Source organism: Oncorhynchus masou, unplaced genomic scaffold, assembly GCF_036934945.1.
Source record: "Oncorhynchus masou masou isolate Uvic2021 unplaced genomic scaffold, UVic_Omas_1.1 unplaced_scaffold_1451, whole genome shotgun sequence".
Lineage (NCBI taxonomy): Eukaryota > Metazoa > Chordata > Actinopteri > Salmoniformes > Salmonidae > Oncorhynchus > Oncorhynchus masou.
Genome location: NW_027004487.1, coordinates 112,501 through 136,930, shown reverse-complemented (window position 1 = coordinate 136,930; position 24,430 = coordinate 112,501). Strand labels below are relative to the sequence as shown.

The following is a 24,430-nucleotide window of genomic DNA, read 5'->3' as shown; positions in this document are numbered from 1 at the left end:
GTGTGTGTGTTTGCCTCTCTCATCCCCTGGAAATTACCCACAGCGCAGGTTTATAGAGATTTGTTGAGACACAGACACATCCATTGTTCTCTGTTCACACAGTCTCACACTCTCTCACACTCACACACACAGACAGACAGACAGACAGACAGACAGACAGACAGACAGACAGACAGACAGACAGACAGACACACACACACACGCGCTCCCTGTCGCCGCCGGGCTGTGACTCAGACAGATCAATATATCTGATCAGGAGTTTCTCATCGGCTCAGATGAAAAACAGTTTGTCTCCTGTTGTTCACTACAGTGTCCCCTTAAAGGCTAGAGCTGCCGGGGCTGCTCATCACTCACACACACACAGAGAGTCAGCGTTGTCTGGCTGGGTGTAGCTACATAATATGGAGGTATTATCCATACAGATAAATGAAGGACTCGACAGAGCATTGCTCATGCTGTCACAGTGTTAAAGCTGGGGGAAACTTCATGGAGAAATGTTCTCTACAAACTTTGCCTCTGTCTGTTTCCTCTCTAGCGCTCGGTTACTTTAGTGATGCTATTGCTCTCTCTCTCTTTCAATTCAAGGGGCTTTATTGGCATGGGTAACATGTGTTAACATTGCCAAAGCAAGTAAGGTAGCTTTCGCTCTCTCTGTCTCTACCTCTTTGTCTCACACACTCTCTCTGTACTGACATTACCCAATTATTAACCCCCTCCCTATCTCTGTCTCTCTCTCTCTCTTTCTCTCTCTCTCTCTGTCTCTTGTCTCTCTCTCTCTCTCTCTCTCTCTGTCTCTCTCTCTCTCTGTCTCTTTCTGTCTCTCTCTCTCTTTCTCTCACTCTCTCTCTCTCTGTCTCTCTCTTTCTCTCTCTATCCCTGTCTCTCTCTATCTCTCTCTCTCTCACACACACTCTCCCCTCCCAAATATTCTCTCCCCTCTCGCTCTCTTAAATTAAATTAAATCCATTTATTTTAACCATTAATCTTGAAGTCTTAGAAGTCCAATTGTATAAATTGTCTCTCTTTCTCCCTCTCGCCACTCTCTCTCCCTCTCTCCCCTTCCTCCCCCTCTGTAGATGACGTTCCTCCCTACTTTAAGATGGAGCCGGTCCAGACCCAGGTTCATCTGGAGCGTAACAGGCTGGTTCTTACCTGTATGGCTGAGGGCAGCTGGCCTCTGGAGTTTAAATGGCTCTACAACGCCACGGAGCTCACGCGCTTCTCTCTGGAGTACAGGTGAGGTTCAGACCTACAGGTACACAGAGGTACGCGCTTCTCTCTGGAGTACAGGTGAGGTTCAGATCTACAGGTACACAGAGGTATGCGCTTCTCTCTGGAGTACAGGTGAGGTTCAGATCTACAGGTACACAGAGGTACGCGCTTCTCTCTGGAGTACAGGTGAGGTTCAGACCTACAGGTACACAGAGGTACGCGCTTCTCTCTGGAGTACAGGTGAGGTTCAGACCTACAGGTACACAGAGGTACGCGCTTCTCTCTGGAGTACAGGTGAGGTTCAGACCTACAGGTACACAGAGGTACGCGCTTCTCTCTGGAGTACAGGTGAGGTTCAGACCTACAGGTACACAGAGGTACGCGCTTCTCTCTGGAGTACAGGTGAGGTTCAGACCTACAGGTACACAGAGGTACGCGCTTCTCTCTGGAGTACAGGTGAGGTTCAGACCTACAGGTACACAGAGGTACGTGCTTCTCTCTGGAGTACAGGTGAGGTTCAGATCTACAGGTACACAGAGGTACGCGCTTCTCTCTGGAGTACAGGTGAGGTTCAGACCTACAGGTACACAGAGGTATGCGCTTCTCTCTGGAGTACAGGTGAGGTTCAGACCTACAGGTACACAGAGGTACGCGCTTCTCTCTGGAGTACAGGTGAGGTTCAGACCTACAGGTACACAGAGGTACGTGCTTCTCTCTGGAGTACAGGTGAGGTTCAGATCTACAGGTACACAGAGGTACGCGCTTCTCTCTGGAGTACAGGTGAGGTTCAGACCTACAGGTACACAGAGGTACGCGCTTCTCTCTGGAGTACAGGTGAGGTTCAGACCTACAGGTACACAGAGGTACGCGCTTCTCTCTGGAGTACAGGTGAGGTTCAGATCTACAGGTACACAGAGGTACGCGCTTCTCTCTGGAGTACAGGTGAGGTTCAGATCTACAGGTACACAGAGGTACGCGCTTCTCTCTGGAGTACAGGTGAGGTTCAGACCTACAGGTACACAGAGGTACGCGCTTCTCTCTGGAGTACAGGTGAGGTTCAGACCTACAGGTACACAGAGGTACGCGCTTCTCTCTGGAGTACAGGTGAGGTTCAGGCCTACAGGTACACAGAGGTACGCGCTTCTCTCTGGAGTACAGGTGAGGTTCAGACCTACAGGTACACAGAGGTACACGCTTCTCTCTGGAGTACAGGTGAGGTTCAGATCTACAGGTACACAGAGGTACGCGCTTCTCTCTGGAGTACAGGTGAGGTTCAGACCTACAGGTACACATAGGTACGCGCTTCTCTCTGGAGTACAGGTGAGGTTCAGATCTACAGGTACACAGAGGTACACGCTTCTCTCTGGAGTACAGGTGAGGTTCAGACCTACAGGTACACAGAGGTACGCGCTTCTCTCTGGAGTACAGGTGAGGTTCAGACCTACAGGTACACAGAGGTACGCGCTTCTCTCTGGAGTACAGGTGAGGTTCAGACCTACAGGTACACAGAGGTACGCGCTTCTCTCTGGAGTACAGGTGAGGTTCAGACCTACAGGTACACAGAGGTACGCGCTTCTCTCTGGAGTACAGGTGAGGTTCAGACCTACAGGTACACATAGGTACGCGCTTCTCTCTGGAGTACAGGTGAGGTTCAGATCTACAGGTACACAGAGGTACACGCTTCTCTCTGGAGTACAGGTGAGGTTCAGACCTACAGGTACACAGAGGTACGCGCTTCTCTCTGGAGTACAGGTGAGGTTCAGACCTACAGGTACACGCTTCTCTAAGGGGAGAGTTAACTAACAGGCAGGTTGAGGTGTGTTACTAAGGGGAGAGTTAACTAACAGGCAGGTTTATGTGTGTTACTAAGGGGAGAGTTAACTAACAGGCAGGTTGAGGTGTGTTACTAAGGAGAGAGTTAACTAACAGGCAGGTTGAGGTGTGTTACTAAGGGGAGAGTTAACTAACAGGCAGGTTGAGGTGTGTTACTAAGGGGTGAGTTAACTAACAGGCAGGTTGAGGTGTGTTACTAAGGGGAGAGTTAACTAACAGGCAGGTTGAGGTGTGTTACTAAGGGGATAGTTAACTAACAGGCAGGTTGAGGTGTGTTACTAATGGGAGAGTTAACTAACAGGCAGGCTGAGGTGTGTTACTAATGGGAGAGTTAACTAACAGGCAGGCTGAGGCGTGTTACTAAGGGGAGAGTTAACTAACAGGCAGGCTGAGGTGTGTTACTAAGGGGAGAGTTAACTAACAGGCAGGCTGAGGTGTGTTACTAAGGGGAGAGTTAACTAACAGGCAGGCTGAGGTGTGTTACTAATGGGAGAGTTAACTAACAGGCAGGCTGAGGTGTGTTACTAAGGGGAGAGTTAACTAACAGGCAGGCTGAGGTGTGTTACTAAGGGGAGAGTTAACTAACAGGCAGGCTGAGGTGTGTTACTAAGGGGAGAGTTAACTAACAGGCAGGTTGAGGTGTGTTACTAAGGGGAGAGTTAACTAACAGGCAGGCTGAGGTGTGTTACTAAGGGGAGAGTTAACTAACAGGCAGGCTGAGGTGTGTTACTAAGGGGAGAGTTAACTAACAGGCAGGTTGAGGTGTGTTACTAAGGGGAGAGTTAACTAACAGGCAGGTTGAGGTGTGTTACTAAGGGGAGAGTTAACTAACAGGCAGGCTGAGGTGTGTTACTAAGGGGAGAGTTAACTAACAGGCATGCTGAGGTGTGTTACTAAGGGGAGAGTTAACTAACAGGCAGGTTGAGGTGTGTTACTAAGGGGAGAGTTAACTAACAGGCAGGTTGAGGTGTGTTACTAAGGGGAGAGTTAACTAACAGGCAGGCTGATGTGTGTTACTAAGGGGAGAGTTAACTAACAGGCAGGCTGGTGTGTGTTACTAAGGGGAGAGTTAACTAACAGGCAGGTTGAGGTGTGTTACTAAGGGGAGAATTAACTAACAGGCAGGCTGAGGCGTGTTACTAAGGGGAGAGTTAACTAACAGGCAGGCTGAGGTGTGTTACTAAGGGGAGAGTTAACTAACAGGCAGGCTGATGTGTGTTACTAAGGGAGAGTTAACTAACAGGCAGGTTGAGGTGTGTTACTAAGGGGAGAGTTAACTAACAGGCAGGCTGAGGTGTGTTACTAAGGGGAGAGTTAACTAACAGACAGGCTGAGGTGTGTTACTAAGGGGAGAGTTAACTAACAGGCAGGCTGATGTGTGTTACTAAGGGGAGAGTTAACTAACAGGCAGGTTGAGGTGTGTTACTAAGGGGAGAGTTAACTAACAGGCAGGCTGAGGTGTGTTACTAAGGGGAGAGTTAACTAACAGACAGGCTGAGGTGTGTTACTAAGGGGAGAGTTAACTAACAGGCAGGCTGAGGCGTGTTACTAAGGGGAGAGTTAACTAACAGGCAGGCTGAGGTGTGTTACTAAGGGGAGAGTTAACTAACAGGCAGGCTGATGTGTGTTACTAAGGGGAGAGTTAACTAACAGGCAGGCTGAGGCGTGTTACTAAGGGGAGAGTTAACTAACAGGCAGGCTGAGGTGTGTTACTAAGGGGAGAGTTAACTAACAGGCAGGCTGGTGTGTGTTACTAAGGGGAGAGTTAACTAACAGGCAGGCTGAGGCGTGTTACTAAGGGGAGAGTTAACTAACAGGCAGGCTGCGGTGTGTTACTAAGGGGAGAGTTAACTAACAGGCAGGCTGGTGTGTGTTACTAAGGGGAGAGTTAACTAACAGGCAGGCTGAGGCGTGTTACTAAGGGGAGAGTTAACTAACAGGCAGGCTGAGGTGTGTTACTAAGGGGAGAGTTAACTAACAGACAGGCTGAGGCGTGTTACTAAGGGGAGAGTTAACTAACAGACAGGTTGAGGTGTGTTACTAAGGGGAGAGTTAACTAACAGGCAGGCTGATGTGTGTTACTAAGGGGAGAGTTAACTAACAGGCAGGCTGAGGCGTGTTACTAAGGGGAGAGATAACTAACAGGCAGGCTGATGTGTGTTACTAAGGGGAGAGTTAACTAACAGGCAGGCTGATGTGTGTTACTAAGGGGAGAGTTAACTAACAGGCAGGCTGATGTGTGTTACTAAGGGGAGAGTTAACTAACAGGCAGGTTGAGGTGTGTTACTAAGGGGAGAGTTAACTAACAGGCAGGCTGAGGCGTGTTACTAAGGGGAGAGTTAACTAACAGGCAGGCTGATGTGTGTTACTAAGGGGAGAGTTAACTAACAGGCAGGCTGAGGTGTGTTACTAAGGGGAGAGTTAACTAACAGGCAGGTTGATGTGTGTTACTAAGGGGAGAGTTAACTAACAGGCAGGTTGAGGTGTGTTACTAAGGGGAGAGTTAACTAACAGGCAGGCTGAGGCGTGTTACTAAGGGGAGAGTTAACTAACAGGCAGGCTGATGTGTGTTACTAAGGGGAGAGTTAACTAACAGGCAGGCTGAGGTGTGTTACTAAGGGGAGAGTTAACTAACAGGCAGGTTGAGGTGTGTTACTAAGGGGAGAGTTAACTAACAGGCAGGCTGATGTGTGTTACTAAGGGGAGAGTTAACTAACAGGCAGGTTGAGGTTTGTTACTAAGGGGAGAGATAACTAACAGGCAGGCTGATGTGTGTTACTAAGGGGAGAGTTAACTAACAGGCAGCCTGAGGTGTGTTACTAAGGGGAGAGTTAACTAACAGGCAGGCTGATGTGTGTTACTAAGGGGAGAGTTAACTAACAGGCAGGCTGATGTGTGTTACTAAGGGGAGAGTTAACTAACAGGCAGGCTGGTGTGTGTTACTAAGGGGAGAGTTAACTAACAGGCAGGCTGAGGCGTGTTACTAAGGGAGCGTTAACTAACAGGCAGGTTGAGGTGTGTTACTAAGGGGAGAGTTAACTAACAGGCAGGTTGAGGTGTGTTACTAAGGGAGCGTTAACTAACAGGCAGGTTGAGGTGTGTTACTAAGGGGAGAGTTAACTAACAGGCAGGTTGAGGTGTGTTACTAAGGGGAGAGTTAACTAACAGGCAGGCTGAGGTGTGATACTAAGGGGAGAGTTAACTAACAGGCAGGCTGATGTGTGTTACTAAGGGGAGAGTTAACTAACATGCAGGCTGATGTGTGTTACTAAGGGGAGAGTTAACTAACAGGCAGGTTGAGGTGTGTTACTAAGGGGAGAGATAACTAACAGGCAGGTTGAGGTGTGTTACTAAGGGGAGAGATAACTAACAGGCAGGTTGAGGTGTGTTACTAAGGGGAGAGTTAACTAACAGGCAGGCTGATGTGTGTTACTAAGGGGAGAGTTAACTAACAGGCAGGTTGATGTGTGTTACTAAGGGGAGGGTTAACTAACAGGCAGTGTGTTACTAAGGGGAGAGTTAACTAACAGGCAGGCTGGTGTGTGTTACTAAGGGGAGAGTTAACTAACAGGCAGGCTGATGTGTGTTACTAAGGGGAGAGTTAACTAACAGGCAGGTTGATGTGTGTTACTAAGGGGAGGGTTAACTAACAGGCAGTGTGTTACTAAGGGGAGAGTTAACTAACAGGCAGGCTGGTGTGTGTTACTAAGGGGAGAGATAACTAACAGGCAGGCTGATGTGTGTTACTAAGGGGAGAGTTAACTAACAGGCAGGTAGAGGTGTGTTACTAAGGGGAGAGATAACTAACAGGCAGGCTGATGTGTGTTACTAAGGGGAGAGTTAACTAACAGGCAGGTAGAGGTGTGTTACTAAGGGGAGAGTTAACTAACAGGCAGGCTGATGTGTGTTACTAAGGGGAGAGTTAACTAACAGGCAGGCTGATGTGTGTTACTAAGGGGAGAGTTAACTAACAGGCAGGCTGAGGCGTGTTACTAAGGGGAGAGTTAACTAACAGGCAGGCTGATGTGTGTTACTAAGGGGAGAGTTAACTAACAGGCAGGCTGAGGCGTGTTACTAAGGGGAGAGTTAACTAACAGGCAGGCTGGTGTGTGTTACTAAGGGGAGAGTTAACTAACAGGCAGGCTGAGGCGTGTTACTAAGGGGAGAGTTAACTAACAGGCAGGCTGGTGTGTGTTACTAAGGGGAGAGTTAACTAACAGGCAGGGTGAGGTGTGTTGCTAAGGGGAGAGTTAACTAACAGGCAGGCTGGTGTGTGTTACTAAGGGGAGAGTTAACTAACAGGCAGGGTGAGGTGTGTTACTAAGGGGAGAGTTAACTAACAGGCAGGGTGAGGTGTGTTACTAAGGGGAGAGTTAACTAACAGGCAGGCTGAGGTGTGTTACTAAGGGGAGAGTTAACTAACAGGCAGGCTGAGGCGTGTTACTAAGGGGAGAGTTAACTAACAGGCAGGCTGAGGCGTGTTACTAAGGGGAGAGTTAACTAACAGGCAGGCTGGTGTGTGTTACTAAGGGGAGAGTTAACTAACAGGCAGGCTGAGGTGTGTTACTAAGGGGAGAGATAACTAACAGGCAGGCTGAGGCGTGTTACTAAGGGGAGAGTTAACTAACAGGCAGGTTGAGGTGTGTTACTAAGGGGAGAGTTAACTAACAGGCAGGCTGAGGTGTGTTACTAAGGGGAGACTTAACTAACAGGCAGGCTGAGGTGTGATACTAAGGGGAGAGTTAACTAACAGGCAGGATGAGGTGTGTTACTAAGGGGAGAGTTAACTAACAGGCAGGCTGAGGTGTGTTACTAAGGGGAGAGTTAACTAACAGGCAGGCTGAGGTGTGTTACTAAGGGGAGAGTTAACTAACAGGCAGGCTGATGTGTGTTACTAAGGGGAGAGTTAACTAACAGGCAGGTTGAGGTGTGTTACTAAGGGGAGAGTTAACTAACAGGCAGGTTGAGGTGTGTTACTAAGGGGAGAGTTAACTAACAGGCAGGCTGAGGTGTGTTACTAAGGGGAGAGTTAACTAACAGGCAGGCTGAGGTGTGTTACTAAGGGGAGAGTTAACTAACAGGCAGGCTGAGGCGTGTTACTAAGGGGAGAGATAACTAACAGGCAGGTTGAGGTGTGTTACTAAGGGGAGAGTTAACTAACAGGCAGGTTGAGGTGTGTTACTAAGGGGAGAGTTAACTAACAGGCAGGCTGAGGTGTGTTACTAAGGGGAGAGTTAACTAACAGGCAGGTTGAGGTGTGTTACTAAGGGGAGAGTTAACTAACAGGCAGGTTGAGGTGTGTTAATAAGGGGAGAGTTAACTAACAGGCAGGTTGAGGTGTGTTACTAAGGGGAGAGTTAACTAACAGGCAGGTTGAGGTGTGTTAATAAGGGGAGAGTTAACTAACAGGCAGGCTGAGGTGTGTTACTAAGGGGAGAGTTAACTAACAGGCAGGCTGATGTGTGTTACTAAGGGGAGAGTTAACTAACAGGCAGGCTGAGGCGTGTTACTAAGGGGAGAGTTAACTAACAGGCAGGTTGAGGTGTGTTACTAAGGGGAGAGTTAACTAACAGGCAGGCTGAGGCGTGTTACTAAGGGGAGAGTTAACTAACAGGCAGGCTGAGGCGTGTTACTAAGGGGAGAGTTAACTAACAGGCAGGCTGAGGTGTGTTACTAAGGGGAGAGTTAACTAACAGGCAGGCTGAGGTGTGTTACTAAGGGGAGAGTTAACTAACAGACAGGCTGAGGTGTGTTACTAAGGGGAGAGTTAACTAACAGGCAGGGTGAGGTGTGTTACTAAGGGGAGAGTTAACTAACAGACAGGCTGAGGTGTGTTACTAAGGGGAGAGTTAACTAACAGGCAGGTTGAGGTGTGTTACTAAGGGGAGAGTTAACTAACAGGCAGGCTGAGGTGTGTTACTAAGGGGAGAGTTAACTAACAGACAGGCTGAGGTGTGTTACTAAGGGGAGAGTTAACTAACAGGCAGGTTGAGGTGTGTTACTAAGGGGAGAGTTAACTAACAGGCAGGTTGAGGTGTGTTACTAAGGGGAGAGTTAACTAACAGGCAGGCTGATGTGTGTTACTAAGGGGAGAGTTAACTAACAGACAGGCTGAGGTGTGTTACTAAGGGGAGAGTTAACTAACAGGCAGGCTGATGTGTGTTACTAAGGGGAGAGTTAACTAACAGGCAGGCTGAGGCGTGTTACTAAGGGGAGAGTTAACTAACAGGCAGGCTGAGGTGTGTTACTAAGGGGAGAGTTAACTAACAGGCAGGTTGAGGTGTGTTACTAAGGGGAGAGTTAACTAACAGACAGGCTGATGTGTGTTACTAAGGGGAGAGTTAACTAACAGGCAGGCTGGTGTGTGTTACTAAGGGGAGAGTTAACTAACAGGCAGGCTGAGGTGTGTTACTAAGGGGAGAGTTAACTAACAGGCAGGTTGAGGTGTGTTACTAAGGGGAGAGTTAACTAACAGGCAGGCTGAGGTGTGTTACTAAGGGGAGAGTTAACTAACAGGCAGGCAGGTTGAGGTGTGTTACTAAGGGGAGAGTTAACTAACAGGCAGGCTGAGGTGTGTTACTAAGGGGAGAGTTAACTAACAGGCAGGCTGAGGTGTGTTACTAAGGGGAGAGTTAACTAACAGGCAGGCTGAGGTTGAAGCTCTAAATATCCCCCCTGTTATTCATCTTCTGTAATTACTGTTCTACACAGGGACTCTTAGGGCCATTTAGTTGGGACTAATGCCTCTCTTGTTTTCCATTTTTATTCATTTCCAAACACAATTTTATGGATTTATTCAGGAGAAATGTGTCTCTGTATCTCCCTGGAGATATCCTGTCTTGTTTCTAAAGGAGGGAGGGGTGGGGGGTCATTTCTTCTGATTTAAAACACCTTCCTGTGCCTGTATTCACTTACAGAGCGGTCACATTACCATTAACAGATGACAGTTTATTTCTGTTCCACAACACATTCATTCTGATTTTTGATTCTGTTACAATCTGTGTGTTAACTTCCCTCTAGTCTTTTAAAGTCCATGAAATCTTTCAGGATGTTTTTGTGTTTGTTTGTCGCCATGGTTGCAGTTCAATGATGTTTACTTCGTTGAGATACCACTTTACCCATGGTTTACCATAGCAACAGTAATGTCACAGCTACAGGGTGAATGATGTTTACTTCGTTGAGATACTACTTTACCCATGGTTTACCATAGCAACAATAATGTCACAGCTACAGGGTGAATGATGTTTACTTCGTTGAGATTCTACTTTACCCATGGTTTACCATAGCAACAGTAATGTCACAGCTACAGGGTGAATGATGTTTACTTCGTTGAGATTCTACTTTACCCATGGTTTACCATAGCAACAGTAATGTCACAGCTACAGGGTGAATGATTTTTACTTCGTTGAGATACCACTTTACCCATGGTTTACCATAGCAACAGTAATGTCACAGCTACAGGGTGAATGATGTTTACTTCGTTGAGATACTACTTTACTTTACCCATAGTTTACCATAGCAACAGTACTGTCACAGCTACAGGGTGAATGATTTTACTTCGTTGAGATACTACTTTACTTTACCCATGGTTTACCATAGCAACAGTAATGTCACAGCTACAGGGTGAATGATGTTTACTTCGTTGAGATACCACTTTACCCATGGTTTACCATAGCAACAGTAATGTCACAGCTACAGGGTGAATGATGTTTACTTCGTTGAGATACTACTTTACCCATGGTTTACCATAGCAACAGTAATGTCACAGCTACAGGGTGAATGATGTTTACTTCGTTGAGATTCTACTTTACTTTACCCATGTTTTACCATAGCAACAGTAATGTCACAGCTACAGGGTGAATGATGTTTACTTCGTTGAGATACTACTTTACCCATGGTTTACCATAGCAACAATAATGTCACAGCTACAGGGTGAATGATGTTTACTTCGTTGAGATTCTACTTTACCCATGGTTTACCATAGCAACAGTAATGTCACAGCTACAGGGTGAATGATGTTTACTTCGTTGAGATTCTACTTTACCCATGGTTTACCATAGCAACAGTAATGTCACAGCTACAGGGTGAATGATTTTTACTTCGTTGAGATACCACTTTACCCATGGTTTACCATAGCAACAGTAATGTCACAGCTACAGGGTGAATGATGTTTACTTCGTTGAGATACTACTTTACTTTACCCATAGTTTACCATAGCAACAGTACTGTCACAGCTACAGGGTGAATGATTTTACTTCGTTGAGATACTACTTTACTTTACCCATGGTTTACCATAGCAACAGTAATGTCACAGCTACAGGGTGAATGATGTTTACTTCGTTGAGATACCACTTTACCCATGGTTTACCATAGCAACAGTAATGTCACAGCTACAGGGTGAATGATGTTTACTTCGTTGAGATACTACTTTACCCATGGTTTACCATAGCAACAGTAATGTCACAGCTACAGGGTGAATGATGTTTACTTCGTTGAGATACTACTTTACCCATGGTTTACCATAGCAACAGTAATGTCACAGCTACAGGGTGAATGATGTTTACTTCGTTGAGATTCTACTTTACCCATGGTTTACCATAGCAAAAGTAATGTCACAGCTACAGGGTGAATGATGTTTACTTCGTTGAGATACTACTTTACCCATGGTTTACCATAGCAACAGTAATGTCACAGCTACAGGGTGAATGATGTTTACTTCGTTGAGATACTACTTTACTGTACCCATGGTTTACCATAGCAACAGTAATGTCACAGCTACAGGGTGAATGATGTTTACTTCGTTGAGATACTACTTTACCCATGGTTTACCATAGCAACAGTAATGTCACGTTCACAGTATTGAGACAGCAAAACCAATAGCTTTTCATCGGCCAGCATGGTGGGTGTGTTGCTCTTCTAATCTGAGTCTCAAATGACACCCGAGCCTATATAGTGCACTGCTGTTGACCAGAGCTCTATGGACCCTGGTGAAAAGTAATCCACTGAATAGGGCTTAGTGTGCCATTTGGCTCTGACCCATAGCGTTCTATCTGGATATTGCTCGTCTTCTGTTCCGTTCCTCTCTCCCTCCACAAACAGTGAATGAAAATGCTGAACATGAACTTTAAGACGAGTGTTTCCATTTCTGCCGGTGCATTCAGAGCTGCTGTTAATGGAATCTCTCTCTCTCTCTCTCTCTCTCTCTCTCTCTCTCTCTCTCTCTCACAAACGCACCCTACAGAGCCCCAGGACAGCAGCACAATTAGACCCAACCAAGTCATGAGAAAACAAAAAGATAATTACTTGACACATTGGAAAGAATTAACAAAAAAAACAGAGCAAACTAGAATGCTTTTTGGCCCTAAACAGAGAGTACACAGTGGCAGAATACCTGACCACTGTGACTGACCCAAAATTAAGGAAAGCTTTGACTATGTACAGACTCAGCGAGCATAGCCTTGCTATTGAGAAAGGCCACCGTAGGCAGACATGGCTCTCAAGAGAAGACAGGCTATGTGCTCACTGCCCACAATATGAGGTGGAAACTGAGCTGCACTTCCTAACCTCCTGCCCAATGTATGACCATATTAGAGAGACATATTTCCCTCAGATTACACAGATCCACAAAGAATTTGAAAATAAATCCAATTTTGAAAAACTCCCATATCTACTGGGTGAAATTCCACAGTGTGCCATCAGAGCAGCAAGATTTGTGACCTGTTGCCACGAGAAAAGGGCAACCAGTGAAGAACACACACCATTGTAAATACAACCCATATCTATGCTTATTTATTTTATCTTGTGTCCTTTACCATTTGTACATTGTTAAAACACTATATATATATATAATATGACATTTGTAATGTCTTTATTGTTTCGAAACTTCTGTATGTGTGATGTTAATTTGTATTGTTTATTTCACTTTATATTTTCACTTTATTTGATTTGGCAATGTTAACACATGTTTCCCATGCCAATAAAGCCCTTGAATTGAATTGAATTTTCCAAATTCCTACATCTTGTATTGCTAATTCTTGTGGCTTTGTTGTGCTTAAATTGTTCCACATGTCCCAGAACTGATTTTGGTCAATTGCGTTTTCAATTTCATCAAGTGTCCTGTTGGTATAATTCAATTTCTTGCGATTCAGTGTTTGTTTATTCTGTTTATTCTATTCTCTCTCTCTCTCTCTCTGTCTCTCTCTCTGTCTGTCTCTCTGTCTCTCTCTCTCTACCCCCCTCTCTCTCTCTCTCTCTCTCTATCTCTCTCTCTGTGGCTCTCTCTCTGTGGCTCTCTCCCCTCTCTCTCTCTCTCTCTCTCTGCGGCTCTCTCTCTCTCTTCTCTCTCTCTCTTGCTCTCTCTCTCTCTCTCACACACTCTCTCACACTCTCTCTCACACTCTCTCTCTCTCTCAGCTCTCTCTCTCTCAAGGCACTCTCGCTCTCTCTCCTTCTCCCTCTCTCCCCCTCTCAATTTAAGGGGCTTCATTGGCATGGGAAAAAACATGTTTACATTGCCAAAGCAAGTGAAATACACTCACAAACGTTCCAAAATAATAAAGATGTTTCAAATGTCATATTATGTCTATATGCAGTGTTGTAACGATGTGCAAATAGTTAAAGTAACATTAAAGTAGAAAACGGAACAGAGCCCCAGGACCAGCTTGCTTAGAGGACTCTTCTCTCCCTGTAGGTGATGGCTTTGTTATGGAAGGCTTGGGGATCACTTCCTTTTAGGTGGTTGTAGAATTGAACGGCTCTTTTCTTCATTATTTGGTGTTTGTCCCATTTTGTGAATTCTTGGTTGGTGAGCGGACCCCAGACCTCACAACCATAAAGGGTATTGAGTTCTATAACTGATTTAAGCATTTTTGTCCAGATCCTAGGATCCTATTGATATGTCGAATTTTATGTTCCTTTTGTTGGTGTAGAAGACCCTTCTTGCCTTGTCTCTCAGATCGTTCACAGCTTGTGGCGCTGATGTTTAGGCCAAGGTAGATATAGTTTTGTGTGCTCTAGGGCAATGTTGTCTTGATGGAACTTGTATTTGTGGTCCTGGTCGTCCTGGCAACTGGGCCTTTTTTGGAGCACCATTTTCATTATTTTGTCTTACTGAGATTTACTGTCAGGGCCCAGGCCTGTCAGGGCCCAGGTCTGTCAGGGCCCTGGTCTGTCATGGCCCTCGTCTGTCAGGGCCCAGGTCTGTCATGGCCCAGGTCTCTCAGGGCCCTGGTCTGTCAGGGCCCTGGTCTTTCAGGGCCCTTACCCTAATTCAGATTCTAGTAGGGTGAGGCCAGGTGCTGCAGACTGTTCTAGTGCTCTCGCCAATTCGTTTATATTTTTGTTGAAGAGGGTGGGACTCAGACTGCATCCCTGTCTCACCCCACGGCTCAGTGGAAAAAAATGTGTGTTTTTTTTTGCAATTTTAACCGCACTTGTTCACACACACCTGTTTGTGTACATTGATTTTAAAATGCCGCATGTTTTTCCCTCATCACTGCTCAGTACATTGTTTTCACTGAGGAAATGTAAGAGTCTGCTGTTAATGATAATGCAGAGGATGTTCCCAAGGTTGCTGTTGACACATATCCCACGGTAGTCATTGGGGTCAAACTTGTCTCCCACTTTTGTGGATTGTTGTGATCAGTCCTTGGTTCCAAATATTGGGCATGATTTCAGAACTGAGGATGATGATAAAGAGTTTAATTATAGCCAATTGGAATTTGCGGTCTGTATATTTTATCATTTCATTGAGGAGACAATCAACACCACATGCATTTTTTGGGTTGGAGGGTTTGTATTTTGTCCTGTAGTTCATTCAATGTAATTGGAGAATCCAGTGGGTTCTGGTAGTCTTTAATAGTTGATTCTAAGATTTGCATTTGATCATGTTTTTGCTGTTTGTTCTATGTTATAGAGCCGATAAGATTGAAAAAGTGGTTTATCCATACATCTTCATTTGGATAGATAACTCTGTGTGTTGTTGTTTGTTTATGTTTTCCACTTTTCCCAGAAGTGGTTAGAGTCTATGGATTCTTCAATTGCATTGAGCTGATTTCTAACGTGAATGCGTAGACTCAGGTTTTCTGGGTCTCTATGTTTATGGTTGGACAGGTTTCTCAATTTCTTTCTCACATTTTTGCATTCTTCATCAAACCATTTGTCACTGTTGTTCATTTTCTTATGTTATCTTCTTGAAATGTTTTGATTTGATAGGGAAGCTGAGAGGTCAAATATACTCTTTAGGTTTTCTACTACCAAGTTTACATCTCCATTATAACAATGAAATGTTTTGTCCATGAAGTTGTCTAGAAGGAATTTGTTGCTGCCTAATTGTTTTTTGGTAGTTTGTCTTCCCAACTTTCCTTCCATCAATAGCATTTCTTAATATTACTCAGTTCCTTTGGCTTTAATGCCTCATGATTGAGTATTGTTCTGTTTAAGTAGACTGATTTTGCTGTGGTCAGATAGGGGTGTCAGGTGGCTGACTGAACGCTCTGAGAGGCTCTGGGTTGAGGTCAATGATAAAATAGTCTACAGTACTATATTTAATTTCAATTTCAATTGAAGGGGCTTTATTGGCATGGAAAACATATGTTAGCATTGCCAAAGCAAGTGAACTAGATAAACAGAAGTGAAATAAACAATAACAAATGTACAGTAAACATTACACAGTTCCAAGAGAATAAAGACACTCCTGCCAAGGGATGAGCTGTAGGTGTACCTACCGTAAGAGTCCCCTGGAAGCCTACCATTAACTATGTACCTACCGTAAGAGTCCCCTGGAAGCCTACCATTAACTATGTACCTACCGTAAGAGTCCCCTGGAAGCCTACCATTAACTATGTACCTACCGTAAGAGTCCCCTGGAAGCCTACCATTAACTATGTACCTACCGTAAGAGTCCCCTGGAAGCCTACCATTAACTATGTACCTACCGTAAGAGTCCCCTGGAAGCCTACCATTAACTATGTACCTACCGTAAGAGTCCCCTGGAAGCCTACCATTAACTATGTACCTACCGTAAGAGTCCCCTGGAAGCCTACCATTAACTATGTACCTACCGTAAGAGTCCCCTGGAAGCCTACCATTAACTATGTACCTACCGTAAGAGTCCCCTGGAAGCCTACCATTAACTATGTACCTACCGTAAGAGTCCCCTGGAAGCCTACCATTAACTATGTACCTACCGTAAGAGTCCCCTGGAAGCCTACCATTAACTATGTACCTACCGTAAGAGTCCCCTGGAAGCCTACCATTAACTATGTACCTACCGTAAGAGTCCCCTGGAAGCCTACCATTAACTATGTACCTACCGTAAGAGTCCCCTGGAAGCCTACCATTAACTATGTACCTACCGTAAGAGTCCCCTGGAAGCCTACCATTAACTATGTACCTACCGTAAGAGTCCCCTGGAAGCCTACCATTAACTATGTACCTACCGTAAGAGTCCCCTGGAAGCCTACCATTAACTATGTACAGTGGGACAAAAAAGTATTTAGTCAGCCACCAATTGTGCAAGTTCTCCCACTTAAAAAGATGAGAGGCCTGTAATTTTCATCATAGGTACACTTCAACTATGACAGACAAAATGAGAATCACATTGTTGTAACGGTTTTCATGCGGTGAAAGAGAGTCGGACCAAAATGCAGCGTGTAGATTGCGATCCATATTTAATCAACAAACGTAAACACGAATCAATACAAATACTACAAAACAAAGAACGTAATGAACGTAACGAAAACCGAAACAGCCTATACTAGTGTAAACTAACACAGCGACAGGAACAAGGACACTAAGGACAATCACCCACGAAACACACAAAGAATATGGCTACCTAAATATGGTTCCCAATCAGAGACAACGATAATCACCTGACTCTGATTGAGAACCGCCTCGGGCAGCCATAGACTAACGCTAGACATCCCACAAAACCCCAAGACAAAAACACACCACAATAACCCATGTCACACCCTGGCCTGACCGAATAAATGAAGAATAAACATAATATATTTTGACCAGGGCGTGACAATTGTAGGATTTTTACTGAATTTATTTGCAAATTATGGTGGAAAATATGTATTTGGTCAATAACAAAAGTTTATCTCAATACTTTGTTATATACCCTTTGTTGGCAATGACAGAGGTCAAACGTTTTCTGTAAGTCTTCACAAGGTTTCTAACTCTCTGTAACTCTAACTCTCTGTAACTCTCTGTAACTCTCTGTAACTCTGTAACTCTCTGTAACTCAGTTACTCTCTGTAACTCTCTGTAACTCTCTGTAACTCTGTAACACTCTGTAACTCAGTTACTCTCTGTAACTCTCTGTAACTCAGTTACTCTGTAACTCTCTGTAACTCTCTGTAACACTCTGTAACTCTCTGTAACACTAACACTCTGTAACTCTCTGTAACTCTCTGTAACACTAACACTCTCTAACTCTCTGTAACTCTCTGTAACTCCAACTCTCTGTAACTCTCTGTAACTCTCTGTAACTCTAACTCTGTAACTCTCTGTAACTCTGTATAACTCTAACTCTCTGTAACTCTCTGTAACTCTAACTCTCTGTAACTCTCTGTAACTCTCTGTAACTCTCTGTAACTCTCTGTAACTCTCTGTAACTCTCTGTAACTCTCTGTACCTCTCTGTAACTCTCTGTACCTCTAACTCTTTGTAACTCTGTAACTCTCTGTAACTCAGTTACTCTCTGTAACTCTCTGTAACTCGCTGTAACTCTAACTCTCTGTAACACTGTAACTCTCTGTTACTCTCTGTAACTCTCTAACTCTCTGTAACTCTCTGTAACTCTCTGTAACTCTCTGTAACTCTCTGTAACTCTCTCTAACTCTCTCTAACTCTCTGTAACTCTCTGTAACTCTCTTTAACTCTCTCTGACTCTACCACATCATGTTGTTAGTGCTAGGTCTGGTGCACAGCCAGTCAGTCAGTGCAGTCAGTGCAGTCAATCAGTCAGTCAGTGCAGTAAGTCAGTCAGTCAGTCAATGCAGTAAGTATATCAGTAAGTCAATGCAGTAAGTCGGTCAGTCAGTGCAGTCAGTTAGTCAGTCAGCGCAGTAAGTCAACCAGTCAGTCAGTCAGTCAGTCAGTCAGTCAGTGCACTCAGTCAATGCAGTAAGTCGGACAGTCAGTGCAGTCTGTCAGTCAGTGCAGTCAGTGCAGTCAGTCAGTCAGTCAGTCAGACCCCCTCCCTGCTAATCATTCACCACCAGTACTGATCAAGGAGACAAGAATGGAATAAAATTAACCAGGGAATCAGCTTTCTGCTTCAATAAAAATGCAGGGAATCAGCTAGCACCTCTCAAATCGCAAAGTACAGAATGTTTATCCCTCCAATAGCAACACACAGAACCAGCTCCACTCCAATAGCACTGCATAGCAACACACAGAACCAGCTCCACTCCAATAGCACTGCATAGCAACACACAGAACCAGCTCCACTCCAATAGCACTGCATAGCAACACACAGAACCAGCTCCACTCCAATAGCACTGCATAGCAACACACAGAACCAGCTCCACTCCAATAGCACTGCATAGCAACACACAGAACCAGCTCCACTCCAATAGCACTGCATAGTGACACACAAAACCAGCTCCACTCCAATAGCACTGCATAGCGACACACACAGAACCAACTCCACTTCAATAGCACTGCATAGCAACACACAGAACCAGCTCCACTCCAATAGCACTGCATAGTGACACACAGAACCAGCTCCACTCCAATAGCACTGCATAGCGACACACAGAACCAGCTCCACTCCAATAGCACTGCATAGCAACACACAGAACCAACTCCACTCCAATAGCACTGCATAGCAACACACAGAACCAGCTCCACTCCAATAGCACTGCATAGCAACACACAGAACCAGCTCCACTCCAATAGCACTGCATAGCGACACACAGAACCAGCTCCACTCCAATAGCACTGCATAGCAACACACAGAACCAACTCCACTCCAATAGCACTGCATAGCAACACACAGAACCAGCTCCACTCCAATAGCACTGCATAGCAACACACAGAACCAGCTCCACTCCAATAGCACTGCATAGCAACACACAGAACCAGCTCCACTCCAATAGCACTGCATAGTGACACACAAAACCAGCTCCACTCCAATAGCACTGCATAGCGACACACACAGAACCAACTCCACTTCAATAGCACTGCATAGCAACACACAGAACCAGCTCCACTCCAATAGCACTGCATAGTGACACACAGAACCAGCTCCACTCCAATAGCACTGCATAGCGACACACAGAACCAGCTCCACTCCAATAGCACTGCATAGCAACACACAGAACCAACTCCACTCCAATAGCACTGCATAGCGACACACAGAACCAGCTCCACTCCAATAGCACTGCATAGTGACACACAGAACCAGCTCCACTCCAATAGCACTGCATAGCGACACACAGAACCAGCTCCACTCCAATAGCACTGCATAGTGACACACAGAACCAACTCCACTCCAATAGCACTGCATAGTGACACACAGAACCAGCTCCACTCCAATAGCACTGCATAGCAACACACAGAACCAACTCCACTTCAATAGCACTGCATAGCGACACACACAGACAGAAACTTCCAACTGCGAAGCTTTATTAACCAGGCCAATTAAATGACTGGGACACAGCCAGCCAGCCAGCCAGCCAGTCAGGCAGCCAGCCAGCCAGCCAGCTAAATCTCAGAGGATTTAACTCCTACACATCATTTAACATGAATGGCCCTCTGTCTGGAGAGCCTGGAGTTATGGAGTGAATAACCTACAGTACAGACAGTGGATGCATCCCAAATGGCATTCCGTAGGGGCCTTGGTCAAACGTAGTGCACTATGAAGGGAATAGGGTGCCAATTGGGACGTAGCCAGTGTTAATGTGATGCCACTCCTCCTGAGGGATCGTGGGTCTAACAGTGGCTGCTTAGTGACTCCTATCAGTCAAAGGGTTGGACTCGGTCCACAGACGATGCCATCGCCATCGCACTGCACACTGCCCTGTCCCATCTGGACAAGAGGAATACCTACGTAACAATGATGTTCATTCTGAACCCCACCCTGTGCAACTGGGTCCTGGACTTCCTGACGGGCCGCCCCCAAGTGGTGAAGGTAGGAAACAACACCTCCACTTCGCTGAACCTCAACACTGGGGCCCCACAAGGGTGCGTGCTCAGCCCCCTCCTGTACTCCATGTTCACCCACGACTGTGTGGGCACGTACGCCTCCAACTCAATCATTAAGTTTGCAGACGACACAACAGTAGTAGGTCTGATTACCAACAATGACGAGACAGCCTACAGGTGGTACTGGGAGTGTGGTGTCAGGAAAATAACATCTCACTCAACGTCAACAAAGCAAAAGAGATGATCGTGGACTTCAGGAAACAGCAGAGAGCACCCCCCTATCCACATCGACAGGACCGCAGTGGAGAAGGTGGAAAGTTTTAAGTTTCTCGGCGTACACATCACTGACGATCTGAAATGGTCCACCCACACAGACAGTGAGGCTGAATAAATCTGTCTTGGCACCTAAAACCCTCAGAAACTTTTACTGCCCGGTACGGCAACTGCACCGCCTGCAACCACAGGGCTTTCCAGAGGGTGGTGCACTCTGCCCAAAGTATCACCGGGGGCAAATACCTGCCATCCAGGAAACCTACAGGACCCGATGTCACAGGAAGGCCAAAAAGATCATCAAGGACAACAACCACCCGAGCCACTGCCTGTTCACCCCGCTATCATCCAGAAGGCGAGGTCAGTACAGGTGCATCAAAGCAGGGGGGTCCGAGAGACTGAAAAACAGCTTCTATCTCAAGGCCATCAGATTGTTAAACAGCCACCACTAGCCGGCTTACACCCGGTTACTCAACCTGCAACTTAGATGCTGCTGTCCTATAGACTTGGAATCACTGGCCACTTTAATAATGGAACTCTAGCCACTTTAATAATGGAACTCTAGCCACTTTAATAATGGAACTCTAGCCACTTTAATAATGGAACTCTAGCCACTTTAATAATGTTCACATACTGCTTAATTGATCTCATATGTACACTACCGTTCAAAAGTTTGGGGTCACTTAGAAATGTCCTTGTTGGTACAATATATATATACAAAATGGTTTTCTAATGATCAATTAGCCATTTAACATTATAAACTTGTATTGTTTAACACAACGTGCCGTTGGAACAGAGGAGTGATGGGTGCCCCTGTATGCCTATTTAGATATTCCATTAAATATCAGCCGTTTCCAGCTACAAATGTCATTTTCAATATTTAAAATGTCTACACTGTATTTCTGACCAATTTGATTTTCTTATAAAAATAAGGACATTTCTTAGTGTATATACTGTATTCTATTCTACTATATTTTAGTCAATGCCACTCCGACGTTGCTCATCCTAATATTTATATATTTCTTAATTGCATTCTTTTACTTTTAGATGTGTGTGTATTGTTAGATATTGCTCCACTGTCGGAGCTAGGAACACAGGTATTTCGCTACACCCCCAATACCATCTGCTAAATATGGTACAATATATATACAATTTGATTTGCCCTCAGGCCAAATTACCCAAAGTGTGAATGCCCACTGGCACTGCTCAGGTTATATCCATTAGCTACCCACCTCATTGCCAAAATAGTCCTCAATCATTTTCGATGATGACCCTTTTGACTGGCAGAGAAGTCTGGTTCATTTACCCCAGCACTTTTAGCTTGTAGGCATTGAGAGAGAGAGAGAGAGAGAGAGAGAGAGAGAGAGAGAGAGAGAGAGAGAGAGATGTTAGCCCCTGGATGTATAGTTTTATATATTTTATTTCAACAGAGTTATGCTGAGTCCAAGGTCTCTTTCATAGATGACCCCTGTATACACCTCAATATACACTAAACACATCACTATTCAAAACAATCCACCTCAATATACACTAAACACATCACTAGTCACTATTCACATCAATGCCCACATCACGATTCACATCACTATTCACATCAATGCCCACATCACTATTCACATCAATGCCCACATCACTATTCACATCAATGTCCACATCACGATTCACATCAATGTCCACATCACGATTCACATCACTATTCACATCAATGCCCACATCACTATTCGCATCAATGCCCACATCACTATTCACATCACGATTCACATCACGATTCACATCAATGTCCACATCACGATTCACATCAATGCCCACATCACGATTCACATCAATGTCCACATCACTATTCACATCAATGCCCACATCACTATTCACATCAATGTCCACATCACGATTCACATCAATGTCCACATCACGATTCACATCAATGTTCACATCACGATTCACATCAATGCCCACATCACTATTCACATCAATGTCCACATCACGATTCACATCAATGTCCACATCACGATTCACATCAATGTCCACATCACGATTCACATCAATGTTCACATCACGATTCACATCAATGTTCACATCAATACATGAAAATCAAAACACAATCATAGAAAACAAATGTATTTTTCAGTAAAAAGGTCCTCCTTTTGATTACTTACTCCAGTTACTTACTTTAGTTACTTACTTTTTAAAAATGTAACCTTTAACTAGGCAAGTCAGTTAAGAACAAATTCTTATTTACAATGACGGCATAGGAACAGTGGGTTAACTGCCTTGTTCAGGGGCAGAATGACAGATTTTTACCTTGTAAGCTTGGGGATTCGATCCAGCAACCTTTCGGTTACTCGCCCAACGCTCTAACCACTTACTTCAGTTACTAGTAGTTACTTACTTTAGTTTCTAGTAGTAACTTACTTCGGTTACTAGTAGTTACTTTAGTTACTAGTAGTTACTTACTTTAGTTACTAGTAGTTACTTACTTTAGTTTCTAGTAGTTACTTACTTCGGTTACTAGTAGTTACTTTAGTTACTAGTAGTTACTTACTTTAGTTCCTAGTAGTTACTTACTTTAGTTTCTAGTAGTTACTTACTTCAGTTACTAGTAGTTACTTACTTTAGTTTCTAGTAGTTACTTCAGTTACTAGTAGTTACTTTAGTTACTAGTAGTTACTTACTTTAGTTACTAGTAGTTACTTACTTTAGTTACTAGTAGTTACTTACTTCAGTTACTAGTAGTTACTTACTTTAGTTTCTAGTAGTTACTTACTTCAGTTACTAGTAGTTACTTTAGTTACTAGTAGTTACTTACTTTAGTTACTAGTAGTTACTTACTTTAGTTACTAGTAGTTACTTACTTCAGTTACTAGTAGTTACTTACTTTAGTTTCTAGTAGTTACTTACTTTAGTTTCTAGTAGTTACTTACTTAAGTTACTAGTAGTTACTTACGTTAGTTACTAGTAGTTACTTACTTCAGTTACTAGTAGATACTTACTTTAGTTTCTAGTAGTTACTTACGTTAGTTACTAGTAGTTACTTACTTCAGTTACTAGTAGTTACTTACTTCAGTTTCTAGTAGTTACTTTCTTCAGTTACTTACTTTAGTTTCTAGTAGTTACTTACTTTAGTTACTAGTAGTTACTTACTTTAGTTACTAGTAGTTATTTATTTTAGTTTCTAGTAGTTACTTACTTCAGTTACTAGTAGTTACGTTAGTTACTAGTAGTTACTTACTTCAGTTACTAGTAGTTACTTACTTTAGTTACTAGTAGTTACTTACTTTAGTTACTAGTAGTTACTTACTTTAGTTACTAGTAGTTACTTACTTTAGTTTCTAGTAGTTACTTACTTCAGTTACAGTACTTACTTTAGTTTATAGTAGTTACTTACTTCAGTTACTAGTAGTTACTTTAGTTACTAGTAGTTACTTTAGTTTCTAGTAGTTACTTACTTTAGTTTCTAGTAGTTACTTACTTCAGGTGCTAGTAGTTACTTAGCCACTACATTCTGTACGTTGACGACAAAGCCCAAGCTATGTGTCCGTCACAGTAGTAAGTATTGACTATGACTAATAGCTGTACCTGGTGTTTATGTGTTTGTGTGTGTGTATGTTCATGTGTGTGTGTGTGTATGTTCATGTGTGTGTCCATCCGTTAGGTACCTGATCCCGTCTCTGGACCGCTCCCATGCTGGTTTCTACAGATGCATCGTCAGGAACAGAGTAGGAGCCATCATGCAGAGCAGCACTGAAGTACAGGTCGCCTGTAAGAAGCTGTCCATTGTATCTCTCTCTATGTATCTCTCTCTCTTCTCTCTCTGTGTATCTCTCTCTCTCTGTATCTCTCTCTCTCTCTCTCTCTCTCTGTATCTCTCTCTCTGTGTATCTCTCTCTCTATGTATCTCTCTCTCTATGTATCTCTCTCTCTCTATGTATCTCTCTCTCTATGTATCTCTCTCTCTCTCTGTATC

The 24,430-nt window shown here is 44.2% G+C and overlaps 1 protein-coding gene across 1 annotated transcript in view; it reads left to right on the top strand.

The window, feature by feature from the left end:
* Positions 1–1,066: 1,066 nt before the first annotated feature.
* The window catches only part of LOC135530886 (protein sidekick-2-like), a gene marked incomplete at its 3' end in the record, with an annotated part of 130,942 nt that continues 107,578 nt past the window's right edge, over positions 1,067–24,430 (top strand). The window contains exons 1-2 of the mRNA XM_064959060.1: positions 1,067–1,236; positions 24,119–24,225. Coding sequence (XP_064815132.1) covers positions 1,100–1,236; positions 24,119–24,225 — 244 coding nt within the window. The remainder of the gene's footprint in view (positions 1,237–24,118; positions 24,226–24,430) is intronic.